Source organism: Mobula hypostoma, chromosome 25 (genome assembly GCF_963921235.1).
Source record: "Mobula hypostoma chromosome 25, sMobHyp1.1, whole genome shotgun sequence".
NCBI classification, from domain to species: Eukaryota; Metazoa; Chordata; class Chondrichthyes; order Myliobatiformes; family Myliobatidae; genus Mobula; species Mobula hypostoma.
The window spans coordinates 21,274,918-21,287,841 of record NC_086121.1 but is presented as its reverse complement, the minus strand read 5'-3'; the positions used below and the strand labels follow the sequence as shown (position 1 = coordinate 21,287,841).

The 12,924-nt window shown below is 41.2% G+C and overlaps 1 protein-coding gene across 2 annotated transcripts; it reads right to left on the bottom strand.

The window, feature by feature from the left end:
• Positions 1 to 11,636, bottom strand: aurkaip1 (aurora kinase A interacting protein 1). 2 transcript variants are annotated; one of them, XM_063033480.1, is made up of 4 exons: positions 11,524 to 11,543; positions 8,719 to 8,816; positions 1,995 to 2,449; positions 1 to 493 (listed from the first exon to the last, which is right to left on the bottom strand). In XM_063033480.1, the coding sequence occupies exons 2-4, from the start codon at positions 8,777 to 8,779 to the stop codon at positions 377 to 379; spliced, it is 633 nt and encodes a 210-aa protein (XP_062889550.1). In that variant the 5' UTR covers positions 8,780 to 8,816; positions 11,524 to 11,543; the 3' UTR covers positions 1 to 376. The 2 variants fall into 2 exon arrangements, with proteins under 2 accessions (XP_062889550.1, XP_062889549.1); XM_063033479.1 differs by lacking the exon at positions 11,524 to 11,543 and adding an exon at positions 11,577 to 11,636 and having other exon boundaries at positions 2 to 493.
• Positions 11,637 to 12,924: the final 1,288 nt, after the last annotated feature.

Sequence of the window (12,924 nt, the reverse complement as noted above, 5' to 3'; positions counted from 1 at the left end):
ATTCCTCCAATGTTTTGTGAGTGTTACATCTGAAGTTTTTCCCTTCTCTTTAAGTTACCTAGCAATTTGTCCAAGCTGCTCCAATTTCTACTTGCATGGATTGGTGTCAAATTTTGTTTAATATTATTGTTGTGGATCAGTCTGTGATACTTGACTATGTTGAAGCTCCCATCCAAAAAGTAAGCTGTTACAATGCAGACATCAACTTATTGAGGTCAAGAATGAACTTAGTTCAATGTTTAACTTAACAATGATATGTATCCTGTCTTATATGAAAACACAAATGTGATACAAATAATTTGATTTTAATTCTAGAACTGGATTCCAAATGGCTTCACTCCACTCCATAAAGAATGTAGCTGTTTTGTTCCCTGCGTCACTCAGATTTTCCGTGGTATCGTTTAACATATATTTTTGGTGCCTGCCACCCCTCAGGTGGTTTCTTCAGACCAGCTTTTTTCCAGATTTGCTTCAAATCCCTTTCAAACTTTACCTACAAAAATACAAGAAGATTAAGTTAATAAGAGGCATATTCACTCTTTAACTATGCCTGGCAATTATAAGAGCTGGTCTTGATAACTGAAACTGCCTCCAACTTTTATTTTTGTATGACAGTACATCTTGGACACAACACAAATGTGTTTGCTTAAAAAAATACCAACTTATTCCATAGAAACATACTGTGTGCATTGGGACAGCACAGTAGCAGAGTGTTTAGCACAACGCTTTACAGTACAGGCAACCTGGGTTCAATTCCCACCACTGTCTGTGATGAGTTTGTATGTTCTCCCCCGTGACTGCATGGGTTTCCTCCCACAGTCCAAAAACGGTAGGTTGGCAGATTAATTAGTCATTATAAATTGTCCTGTCATTAGGTGAGGATTAAAACAAGGGTTGCTGGGCAGTGCAGCTTGAAGGGCCAGGAGAGCCTCTCAGTAAGGAAATTGCAGTTATTGAGTAAATACAAGACTGTTTCACACTGAGCTGTGACAGCAGGACAGGAATTAGAAGTTCAAGCACTAGCCTGGACTAAAATAGCTGACATCAGGCAGGAGGTATAAATAACCCTAGGAAACAGTGGCAATGAGAGTGAAGAATCATTTATCATCTACACTTTCAGCTGTTAATCCATGACAAATGACCATTAACAGACACCATATACACTGGGCGGAGTGGTGCTGTGAACCCTATTGTCTCTGAACAGAAACATCCACTCAAGATCCTGTCACAACTCTGCTTTGCTCATGAACAATTATCATTTGTTGAGCTACTGGTGCATTAATTAATTACTATCCCTGTGAAAGAGGCACAGAACAGTGAGTGATGAGGCTGCGGGTTAAGGCATTATCTGCTATTTTTAAAAATATTTAACCAGTTGAAGTGGAACCACACTGTTGCCAACAGGAAGACTCCACAATAGGTTGTCAAAACAACCCACTCATCACCAACACCATCCTACCTGCCACGTAGAATGTATATAAAGAAAAGTGCCGGCAGAAGGTCTGTAATATCATGAAGCATCCCGTGCACCCTGCTCATAGACTGTTTATCAGGGAGGAGGCTACGTGGCATCTACGCCAAGACCACCAGACTCAAAGAACAGTTACCTTCCCCAAGCAGTAAGACTGATCACCACAACCACCCACTAACCCACCTCTCCACACCTCCCACCGCCACTATTTTATGGTTTCTTGTCAGTCACTTTATGTACAGACACTCCTGTGCCTAGAGTCACTTTATGGTCATACAACCAATCTCTGTACATAAGCTATCTTACGTATTTATATTTATTGTGTTTTATTATTCTTGCATTCTTTATCTTATTGCAGTTTGGTTTGAGCTGCATCAGATCCAGAGTAACAATTATTTTTTCTCCTTTACATTTGCGAACTGGAAATGACATTAAACAAACTTGAATTCTCACTTCACCCCAGGGCTTGTAGATAAACTTCAAACATTTAAAAATATGTGCTGCTACTATTACGCTTTCTTACCTGCCGCCGTTTTCTACGGCCCTCCTTGACCCGTCTACGCAAAAACTTTGTACGTTTTAGCAACTTCTTGTACTTGTGCCTGTTCATCTTTCGCCTGCGAATCTTCAATACATTTTTACATTCGATTTTGTCTATTTTGTAGTTTATTGCTGCTCCATCCTCTTCAAAAAGTTGGGATCCCTCCACTGGAGGGCAGTTATACATCGAAGGATTCCCTAAACCTATACCAATACCTTGTCCATGGTTTAGGTCCAAACTGGGTACCCAGTATTTAATTGTTAGCCAACTTTCTGAAGGGCTAATGGACAATTTCCTTGGAATCAGGAGCTCCTCCAGCTCACGATCTAGTACAAACCAACGCTGTGGTTTCAACTTGTTTTGTCTTGGAGATGTATAACAATCTTTGGATAATGTACTACATTGTCGAAGAACAGAGCCAAAAAGAGCCTGCGTTCCTAAAAAATGAAATATGAAGTCTATTAAATCCAAAAACTAATTCAACCTAGAGTTTTTTGTAATAGCACTGAACTGAACGATGAGACCTTTCAAGTCCTGGTTTTAATATTTAGAGAAATTATGACAATATAAAGGACACCAGGGAAAAGGAAAGAAACTCTGAGGAATTCTCCACTGCGCCTTTTTGTAGGGTTGACCAAGGTCAGCACGGTAGCGTAGTGGTGAGCATACTTTACAGTACAGGTGACACGGGTTCAATTCCCAACACTGCCTGTAAGGAGTTTGTACGTTCTCCCCATTGCCCTGTGATTTTCCTTCGGGTGCTCTGGTTTCCTCCCACAGTCCAAAGACCACCGGTTAGTAGGTTAATTGGTCATTGTAAAATGATAAGGCAAGGACTGAATCGGGGGATTGCTGGGCAACGTGGCTCGAAGGGCCTATTCCGCGCTGTATCTCAATAAATAAATAAAGGTCAACAATGTGTTTTTGTTCTTTTTATTCCTCTTCCAATGTTGCCTTTGTCCTTCTCTCCGTCCAAGGAAAAACGCAACACTGTAAGAGCAATAAAAATGAAAACTAAAAACTCTCATACAAACAGAATTAAAATTATTTTCTTCTTTTTAGACAAATCATTATTCACACCAAGATGCTGGCTATTTGGAAAACCTTCAAATGGGGAACTTATCACCTTGCATTGATTAACCTCAATGCAAGGTTAAACAAAATGGCCTGACCCTGTGCCTTAAATAACTTAAAATAAATTGTGAGTCCCTTTGCCATGTTTGGGTTCAGAAAATGGATCAATAATGTAGCATTTATGCAAAATCATTTTGAACAGCAAGTATAGCACCCTATTGTATTTTCACATAACACCATTTAAGTGTACAGCAACACTGTCTTGGGGAAGAAATGGTCTTTCACTACCCTAAAAAGCAAGGGAACAGCCGGTAGAATTTTTCGATGATTCTGTTACTGCACTCTGTCAGTTGAAAGATTTATTATCTACATTGCAGAAGTTAAATATTTGCAAACTGTTGGATAATGTAAACATTTTTCTCATAGCTGCAGTATTCAATGACTTATACGGAGCTGAAATAATATCATAGGACTTGAAAAGGTAAGTATTGACCCGATTGATTTAGTCATGACCATTAACGCAATTCTTTAAAACATGTATTACCCTCTTACAGTAAATGAAAATTAAAAACGTCAGATCAGCAGATCTGTAATTAAAAAAAAAACAGAAAATGCATGAAACACTCAGTAAACGTGGCACCATCTGAAGAGAGGAAAAATGAGTTAATGTTTCAGCTTGAAGACCCTTTATCACAAAGTAAATTTGTTTAAGTACCTTTGTTCAGTCCACCTAAGTGACCCTGAGCTTTGTGCTGTGTGTTATTGTATTTCTCAATCCCTCGCTGTCTACTTCTTCTGGTAATGCTGCAACAAGGCCTAATGTAAGACATGGAGACTTAAGAGAATGCAGATGCTGGAATCTGCTTGAGGAGCTCAGCAGTCGAGTGCAAGAGATTTTCTGAAGGCCTAATGTAAGCTTAAAAACAGCATCTCACTTTCTTCTTGAGTACGTTACAACACTTAGAGCTCAACATTGTATTCAACAATTCCAAATAATTCACTTTCTCTTTGTATTAGAACTGACTATTTCTGCTGAAGCTCATCCATCTAAATTGCTGACTTAGTTTCTCTCTCTACACAGAAACTGCCTGATATGCTGGATATTTCTTACAGCTCTAACCTGCCTCTCTCTTCACTTGTCTCTTTATTATTTTCTCTCTATCTATCTACAATTTATCACCGTGACAACTGTGACCTCAGCCTAACAGAGATATTCCTTTTGTCCTATCCACCCTTGCTTAAGTAAATGCAACTCTCTCTTTCTCAGTTCTAATGAACAGTTGTACACCTGAAATTAGTTTCTCCTTCCTTCGGGGCGGGGGGGGGGGGCGGATCTCATAGAAACCTTTCTAATGTTGAAAGGCCTAGACAGAGTAGATGTGGAAAGGACATTTCCCATGGTGGAGGAGTCTAGGACAAGAGGGCACAGCCTCAGGAGCGAGGAGTATCCATTTAAAACAGATGTGGAGAAATTTCTTTAGCCAGAGGGTGGTGAATTTATTACCACAGGCAGCTGTGGAGGCCAGGTCGTTGGGTGTATTTAAGGCAGAGCTTGATAGGTTCTTGATTGGAGATGGCATCAAAGGTTATGGGGAGAAGTCTAGGGAGTGGGGCTGAGGAGGGAAAAAAGGATCAGCCATGATTAAATGGCAGAGCAGACTCGAAGGGCCAAATGGCTTAATTCTGCTACTATGTCTTAGGGTCTTATATGCTGCCTGACTTCCTGAACGTTTCTAGCATTTTCTGTTTCCAAAATCTTAAATGCCTACAAGGAAAAATTGAATAGGTTAGGACTTTATTCCTTGGAACTTAGAAGATTGAGGGGAGATTTGATAGTGGTATACTAAATTACTAGATAGGGTAAATGCAAGCAGGCTTTTTCCACTGAGGTTGGGTGGAACTACAACTGGAGGTCATGGGTTAAGGGTGAAAGGTGAAAAGTTTAAGCAGTACATGAGGGGAAACTTCTTCACTCAGAGGGATCATGAGAGTGCGGAACGAGCTGCCAGCACAAGTGGTGCACGCGAGCACAATTTCAACGTTTAAGACAAGTCCGAATAGGAACATGGATGGCAGGAGTGTGGAGGGCCATGGTCCGGGTGCAGGTCAATGGGACAAGGCAGTTTAAATGGTCTGGTATGGATTAGATGGGCCGAAAGACCTGTTTCTGTACTGTATTTTTCTATGACTCCATTCTTGCCGGAGACAAATTGCAGGAAGGACAAAAAAAATTACAAATGCACTGCAGCACAGAACCTGATCTCATCAGAATACATGTATCAAAATTCTGAGATCACAACATCTAATGTCTGGTGTAAACTTCAGCAGGTCACTTTTCATTTCAAATGTTGACTGGAGGTCTCATGTGATTGCTGCCTAATGGTTATCAATTGCAGACAGGATCTCAAAGGGCAAAGTTACGGTAACCAACTCCAGAACTTTCACTGAAAACTCAGCCTGTCCAGCCACATTAATTCCATGGCCATAAACTGGGGGTTATATAGTGAATTACTCATCTCCTGACACCCTTTAGCTCTTCTATCATCTGCAAAGTATACAACTCCAGTCAGGGATTTGACAGAGCACCGTCCACTTGCCTGGATGACAACTCTCTAGAAACTTGCTATCTGGGACAATAACGAGTGAATGACACGTCTTCATCCACCGCCCGCAAGAGTCATTAGAATCCAGAACAGTCGAGGCATCTAAGGGGATTAAAAATAAAAACTAAGGAGAATGGAATAAAAGGAGTTAATGGGGGAAACTGTGTTGAGTGTAACTCCCAGGTAGGTTGAATGTGAAGTTATGGAAACCCCTTTCAGGGTTAGAGTGTGAGATACAAGGAAGGGGAAAAAAAATTGCATTTCTATAGCGACTTTTGTGATTTTAATAAATCGCAAAGCTCGTTTCAGTGAGTTGTATCTTTTAAAATATAGTCGCCGTTATAATAGGGGCACTACGGTGGTGTAGTTAGCTATCGCAGCTTGGTGCGTCGGAGTTCAGAGTTCAACTCCGACGCCGTCTGTAAGGAGTTTGTATGTCGACACCACGAGGGCGTGGGTTTCCTCTGGGTGCTCTGGTTTCCTCCCACATTCTAAAGAGGTTAGTAGGTTAACTGGTCATTGTAAATTGTCCTCCGATTAGACTAGGGTTAAACAGGCAGGTTGCTGGGCCAGAAGGGCCTGTTTCGCACTGTATCTCTAAATAAATGAATGAATAAATATATAAATTAATTCATTAAATGAAATAAACTAGACAGTATTCTTGTAACAATCAATAAGATAAGATTTGTGAATTCCTGTTGTGAATACTATAGCAAGGAAGGAGGTCATGGCTCATCAAGCTTAAATTAATACCTTAATTCTACTCCTCTAGCCTTGTTCTTTGTTTTCCCCCTATTTCAAGTTTTTCTCCAAATCCAGTTCCTCTATCCTTTCAGTGCATTTCAGACCACAACACACTACATATCCTTCATTTGTTTCTGGCTCTTTTGTGCATCACTTCCGCAAACACCCTGAGACAAACGAGCCACACTGTGCTCCTCCCTCCCTCTATTACTTTACTTGATATTCTTTGACATGATTATAGCTTTTAGGGGTTTCCTCACCTAACTCGCAGCTGCCTACTTCATCCCCCATAGAGTCATAGAAAAGTACAGCATAGACGTAGGCCCAATCTAGTTCGTACCGAACCACTTAATCTGCCTACTCCCTTCAACCTGCCCTGGGACCATAGCCCTTCATAGCCCTACCATCCATGAACCTATCCAAACTTCTCTTAAACATTGAAATCGAGCTCATGCTCGCACGCACCACTTGCACTGGCAGCTCGTTCCACACTCTCACAACTCTGAGTGAAGAAGTTTCCCCTCATGTTCCCCTTAAACTTCTCACCTTCCATATTAAAATCAACATCAGCATTCTCCAGTGCTTCAGCATTGCTGCAGATCCAAGGAAAACTGAAGGAGTGTGGCCAGTTACTGCATTTTACATCCAGGAATTCCCTCAGTACCAGAACCAAGTGACATTGCTACTTTGATGAATGTTTTTTTTTAAAACCTTCTCTTTATTCTCATCCTTTTCAGTACCACTTTGGCTGCCACACTGACAATATCCTTTTCTTTAGTGAAGGTGCCTTCACTACAATCTCTGTTTAATGATCTCTGTGATCATTGGGTTCAACCATCTCTATCTACACCATTGCAACTTATGTTTACAAAATCTTTTGGGGCTCATTTTAAGTTGAAAGTATGATTCAGTTAATTCCATTCCCTTGTCTTTTCTCCTTTATTTTTTACATTTTCAAGTGAATATATTCTTATTGTCTCCAATTCCCTTTTCCAAGATTATTTTTGTACTTTATGCAGCTTGTTTTTCCACTAATTTGTGACCCTTGTGTCCTGTACTTCTTTTTCCATTCTGCATTTCTACTCCATAAATTTTGCCAACCACTAACTTTGAATGCCTTTCTTGATGTTAATTTTCTAATCCCCTACCGGATCCACCGTCACACTAGCTATCAGTTTTAATGACAGTCTACCAGGTTCATAAAATTTTTCCACTCAGTTATTTTATTTGGTTTTAGATACACAGATACAATGAAGAGTACAGCACAGGCCCTTCAGCCCACAGTGTTGTGCCAAACCAGCAAAAGAGTAAATCAAAAACCCTAAAAAACTAATCCCTCTGACAATGTCCATAACCCTCCACCTTCCTCACATCCATGTGCCTAACTCAAAAGCCTCTCATGTATTTGCCCCTACCACCACATCAGGCAGCACATTCCAGGCACCCACCACTCTGAGTTAAAAAAAACTTACCCCTTACAATCCCTTTGAACCTACTCCCTCTCATTTTCAATGCATGCCCTCTGGTATTAGACATTTCTACCCTAGGACAAAAGATACTCCCTGTCTACTCTGTCTGTGCCTCTCATAATCTTGTAAACCTCTGTCAGATCAACCCTCAGCCTCTGCCGCTCCAAAGAAAACAACCCAAGTTTGCCCAGTCTCTCACGATAGCATATGTCCTCTAATCGAGGCAACATCTGGTAAACCTCTTCTGCACTCTCTCCAAAGCCTCAAATCCTTCCAATAGTGGGGCAACCAGAACTTTTGCAGAACTCCAGATGTGGCCTACCCAGACTTGCAACATAACCTATTGACTTTTGAACTTATCTTGCCTTTTTCCAGAGAGCACAACACCAAGATTTTTTTCAGTAGAAAAGTATCAAATGGAGATATCAGAATTCTGAGCAGAGGTCATTAACTTTTCCCCTCTCTGTATTTACTATCCAAACTGTGAATATTTCTTGGATTTTCTGTTTTTATTTCAGTTCTTTGTTTTACCACAATCATTATGTGGTTCTTTTGAGTTCCACTGTGTACATACATCTATTGATGCTTCTGGACACATCTTGAGTGATGTTCCTGGAATCATCGGGTGTTTCAGGTCTTTCAACATCATACAACCTCCTCCAGGTGACCCAGCCGGGGCTGATCAGACCCGAGCTTGTGTCCAGATGGCTAGCTACTTATGACTCCATGGCTCCCCTCTTTTGAGCCACAGCCATCTTGAGGCCCTCTCTGCCGCATGAGTTCCAAATTATCTCATCCTGTGAAACTTCAGCTTACCTGGAAATCTGTGTACTTTTGCAAGTTGCAAAGACAATCTTGACAGAATCATTATGGTCATTCATTCAGAAGCAAATGATTAAAATCTTCAGTTCAACCTAAAAAACAGGATTGTATTTATAATTCCAACAAATCTTAAAATCCAAAAGGCAGAGTAGGGTTTAAGCAGGTGATGCAGTGATGCAGATCAAGGGAGCAATCAGGTTTTTGAAGAGCCAACATAGATTACATTGAATAGTGAGGCAGGGTGGTTTTCCTATTTTCTTGTGAGGTTAAGGTGGATAGTAGGTTTGGGGTGATGAAAGGAAGACTAAGATAACTCAGATTGCCACAGCTATGGAAGGAGAGCTCCTACTGTCTACCATTGTCCTCCTTAACTGCTGTGGAGCTGCTCCATCAATTACAAGAGAAATCCAGGAAGCAACTCTGGCCACTAATCATGTCATTTTACTCCATCAACAGAAAGTGACTGTGCATCCTTCTCAAATGTAGCTGCCTGAGTCTCCATTGCAAATGCATTAATCCACAACAGACTCAGTTTTAATGCAGATTGGTGTCAAGTAACACTAAATAATTGGTTCAGTAATTTTTCGACCCTTTTTTTGCCACAATCCAATTCCAACAAGCTTCTTGGAGTTAAATCTACAAGATAAATGGAAACTGCGAAAACCATGTTTCCTCCATTCCGGAATCATGATCACTGTTACAACAAAGTTCAAAGGATGTATACTACACACAACCTAGAGATTTGTCTCCTTACAGGCAGCCACAAAACAAAGAAACCCAATAGAACCCATTACAAAAAAACTGTCGAACACCCAATGTGTGGAGAGAGAGAAAAAAACAAATCGTGCAGACAATAAAATTAAGCAAATAGTATTCAGATTTGAAGTTTCGTGAAATTCAGCCCACAGACACAAGGCCAGCAGCCGATCGAGTAGCCCGTAAGTTGCAGGCCTCAGTTCAGCACAGGGACAAGTAAACCTCACAGAGAAGTAAACTGAACCGGCCCAACCCTCAGAGGATCAGAGATGGAGAGGGTCAGCAACTTTAAATTCCCTGGTGTTATCATTTCGGAGGACCTGTCAGCAATTACAAAGAAAGCATGGCAGCACCTCTACTTCCTTAGGAAATTGCAAAGATTCAGCATGACATACAAAACTTTGACAAACTTCTGTAGATGTGTGGAGGAGAGTATATTGACAGGCCACATGTCAGCCTGGTATGGAAACACCAACGCCCTGAATGAAAATTTCCACAAAAAGTGGTGCATATAGCCCAGTCCATCATGGGTAAAGCTCTCCCCACCAAATGATCACATCTACACAGGCGTTGTCGCAGGAAAGCAGCATCCGTCATCAAAGAACACCACTGTCTAGGTTGTGCTCTCTTCTCGCTGCTGCCATCAGGAAGGAGGTACGGGAGCCTCAGGGCTCACACTACCAGGTTCAGAAACAGTTATTACCCCTCACCCATCAGGCGGTTGAACCAGAGGGGATGATTTCACTTGCCCAATCACTGAACTGTTCCCACAACCTATGGACTCACTTTCAAAGTGTCTTCAACTCATATTCTCAATATTTATTGTTTATTTATTTTTATTATTTTTTTTCTTTCATTTTATATGTGCAGTTTGTTGCCTTTTGCACACTGGTTGTTCGCCAGGCTGGTGCGGGTTCTTTCATTGATTCTAATACAGTCAATTTTTGAAAATGCCCACAAGAAAATAAATGTCAGGGTTGTATATCGATAATAAATTTACTTTGAACTTAAATCCCCCAATTTTAATCATTACTAAAAATAAACATGTTCAGTCAGTAGAATTCAAGTCCAACAGGAACACATTGACTAAAGCCTAGGAGAAAAAAGGCTTCACATCTGGCTTCCATTAAATCAAAAGTTTCTACCAGCCTCTTCTCCTCCCAAACAACACTACCATTCAACAATGAAAGCCCTAAAAAAGTCACCACTCAATCCAACTTTACATCAATGAAGAAATTCACCATCACCTTTCAAACATGTCTTTTAGCCATCCGAGGATAAAATATATTCCCATATCCATATCTGTAACCTTGCACAATGCTGCTGACCTATTGAAATGCCGAGATAAAGTTGACGTGGAGAGGATGTTTCCATAAGTGGGAGAATCTAGGATCAAAGACCGCAGTCTCAGAATAGAATGGCATCCCTTTATGACAAGAATGAGGAGGAATTTCTTGAGTCAGTGGGTGGTGAATCTTTGGAATTCGTTGCCATAGACGGCTGTGGAGACATCAAAAGTTACAAGGAGGAGGCAAGAGAATGAAGTTGAAAGGGAAAATAAATCAACCATGATGTAATGGCGGAACAGCCTCAATGGGCCGAATGGCCTAATTCTGCTTCTATTTCGTACGGATCTACTTGGCAGCACGGATTGTTGCATCTTTACATACTTTGGTAACACAGCTATCTACATCAAGCTTCTTAAAGTACTAAGATGCCACCACTAATGTCTGCAAAATCTTCACACACAAGACAACCAAAACACCAACGACTTCTCCAGTTACACTCAGTTGGTACCGATATGCAAGCCTTGTGCTTTACATGCCTAACACCAATATTTCAAATATAAATTGTATTCCGAGCTCTGTCAGAAAGTAACTGCTAGGGGAACAGAGGAAGGTACAGGGATACTCCGGGGTAAGCAGCAGTATCTCGAAACACCATCCACCAATGCCTGGTGACACTCGATCTGTGGTATTTCCTCATACTGGACATTTACGGAGAGGGGATAAAGTTAACGAACGGTACGACCCTCAGACCGACCTTTAAAACAAATGTGACCGAGAACCTTGAAGCACCACAGACTTAAAACTTACCCCCGCAGAAATTCCTGCACTTCCGGTTTAATGCTCTAACCCTTCCCCCAGCGCCAAACACTGAACAAAGGTTCCGCTTTCCTGACAAATCAGACAGCTGTGGAAATGGCTCTGGAATTTGTCAAGTCAAAATCAAAATTAAGCAGGTTTAGTAACACTGGCATATGTCGTGAAATCAGTGGTTTTGCAGCAGCAGTATTTTGCAATACATAATAATAAAAGACTATACGTTACAGTAAGTATATACTGTATAAAAATAAATATTAATTAAATAAGTAGTGTAGGAGAGGGGAAAATACTAAGATAATATTCATGGATTCATTGTCCATTCAGAAATTGAATGGCAGAGGGAAAGTTGTTCCTGAAACATTGAGTGTGTCTTCAGGATCCTGAACTCTCTCCTTGAAGGCAGCAATAAGAAGAGGGTATGTTTTGGGTGATGGAGGCATCGCCTTTTGAAGGTGCCCTTTTTGCTGGGGAGGCTACTGCCCATGATGGAGCTGACAGTTTACAATGACCAATTAACTTACCAACCAGTACGACTTTGGACTTTGGGAGGAAACTGAAGCATCCGGAGGAAACCCATGTGGTCACAGGGAGAATGTACAAACTCCTTATAGGCAGCAGCAGAAATTGAACACAGACCACCTGCATTGTTAAGTGTTGTGCTAACCACTATGCTATCATGCCACCGTATATGTTGGGCCCAGGATTTATCCCCAGAGATGTTGACACTCAGGAATTTGAAACTGCTCAACCTTACCACTTCTGATCCCTCGACTTCCCCTTCCTGAAATCCTCAACCAATTCCTTTATCTTACTGATGATGAGTGCAAGGTTGTTGCTGCCACACCACTCGGCTAACTGATTTCTCTCACTTCTATATGCCTCCTCATCACCATCTGATGAGGAGGCGTACAAGAGCCAGGTGGTGGGGCTTCCCAAAGTGTGAACATGGGATGGCACGGTGTGTTCTTTATGGTGGTCTAACAGCAGTTAGGTGTGTTGGCTCCTCCAGCTCCACAGGTGATATGTTGGTGGTCAGAGACTTCTTCAAGCTGGCTTATTTGAAATCTCCTACAATGATAGGAAAGGCATCAAAGTGCACAGTTTTATGTTTGCTGATTACATTGCTCAGTGCCTGAGGCGGAATGTACACCGCTACTAGGATGACGATGAAAAACTCTCTTGGTGGATAAAATGGATATTTGACTGCTAGATGATGCAGATCAGGTGAGCAGGACTGAGACAGAACCACAATGTATGTGCTCCATGATGAGTTGATCATAAAGCATGTACTGCATGCTTGCTACTTACAGAATAGTCTTGGACTCCAAAATAACTTCAA

Excerpts from the sequence above, each read along its gene's own strand:
- aurkaip1 (XM_063033479.1), bottom strand. The coding sequence starts at position 8,779 with ATGACCATAATGATTCTGTCAAGATTGTCTTTGCAACTTGCAAAAGTA. Across the intron at positions 2,450-8,718 it reads AAAAGTACACAGATTTCCAG|GAACGCAGGCTCTTTTTGGC; the intron begins GTAAGCTGAAGT and ends TTCATTTTTTAG. Across the intron at positions 494-1,994 it reads GCCGTAGAAAACGGCGGCAG|GTAAAGTTTGAAAGGGATTT; the intron begins GTAAGAAAGCGT and ends GTATTTTTGTAG.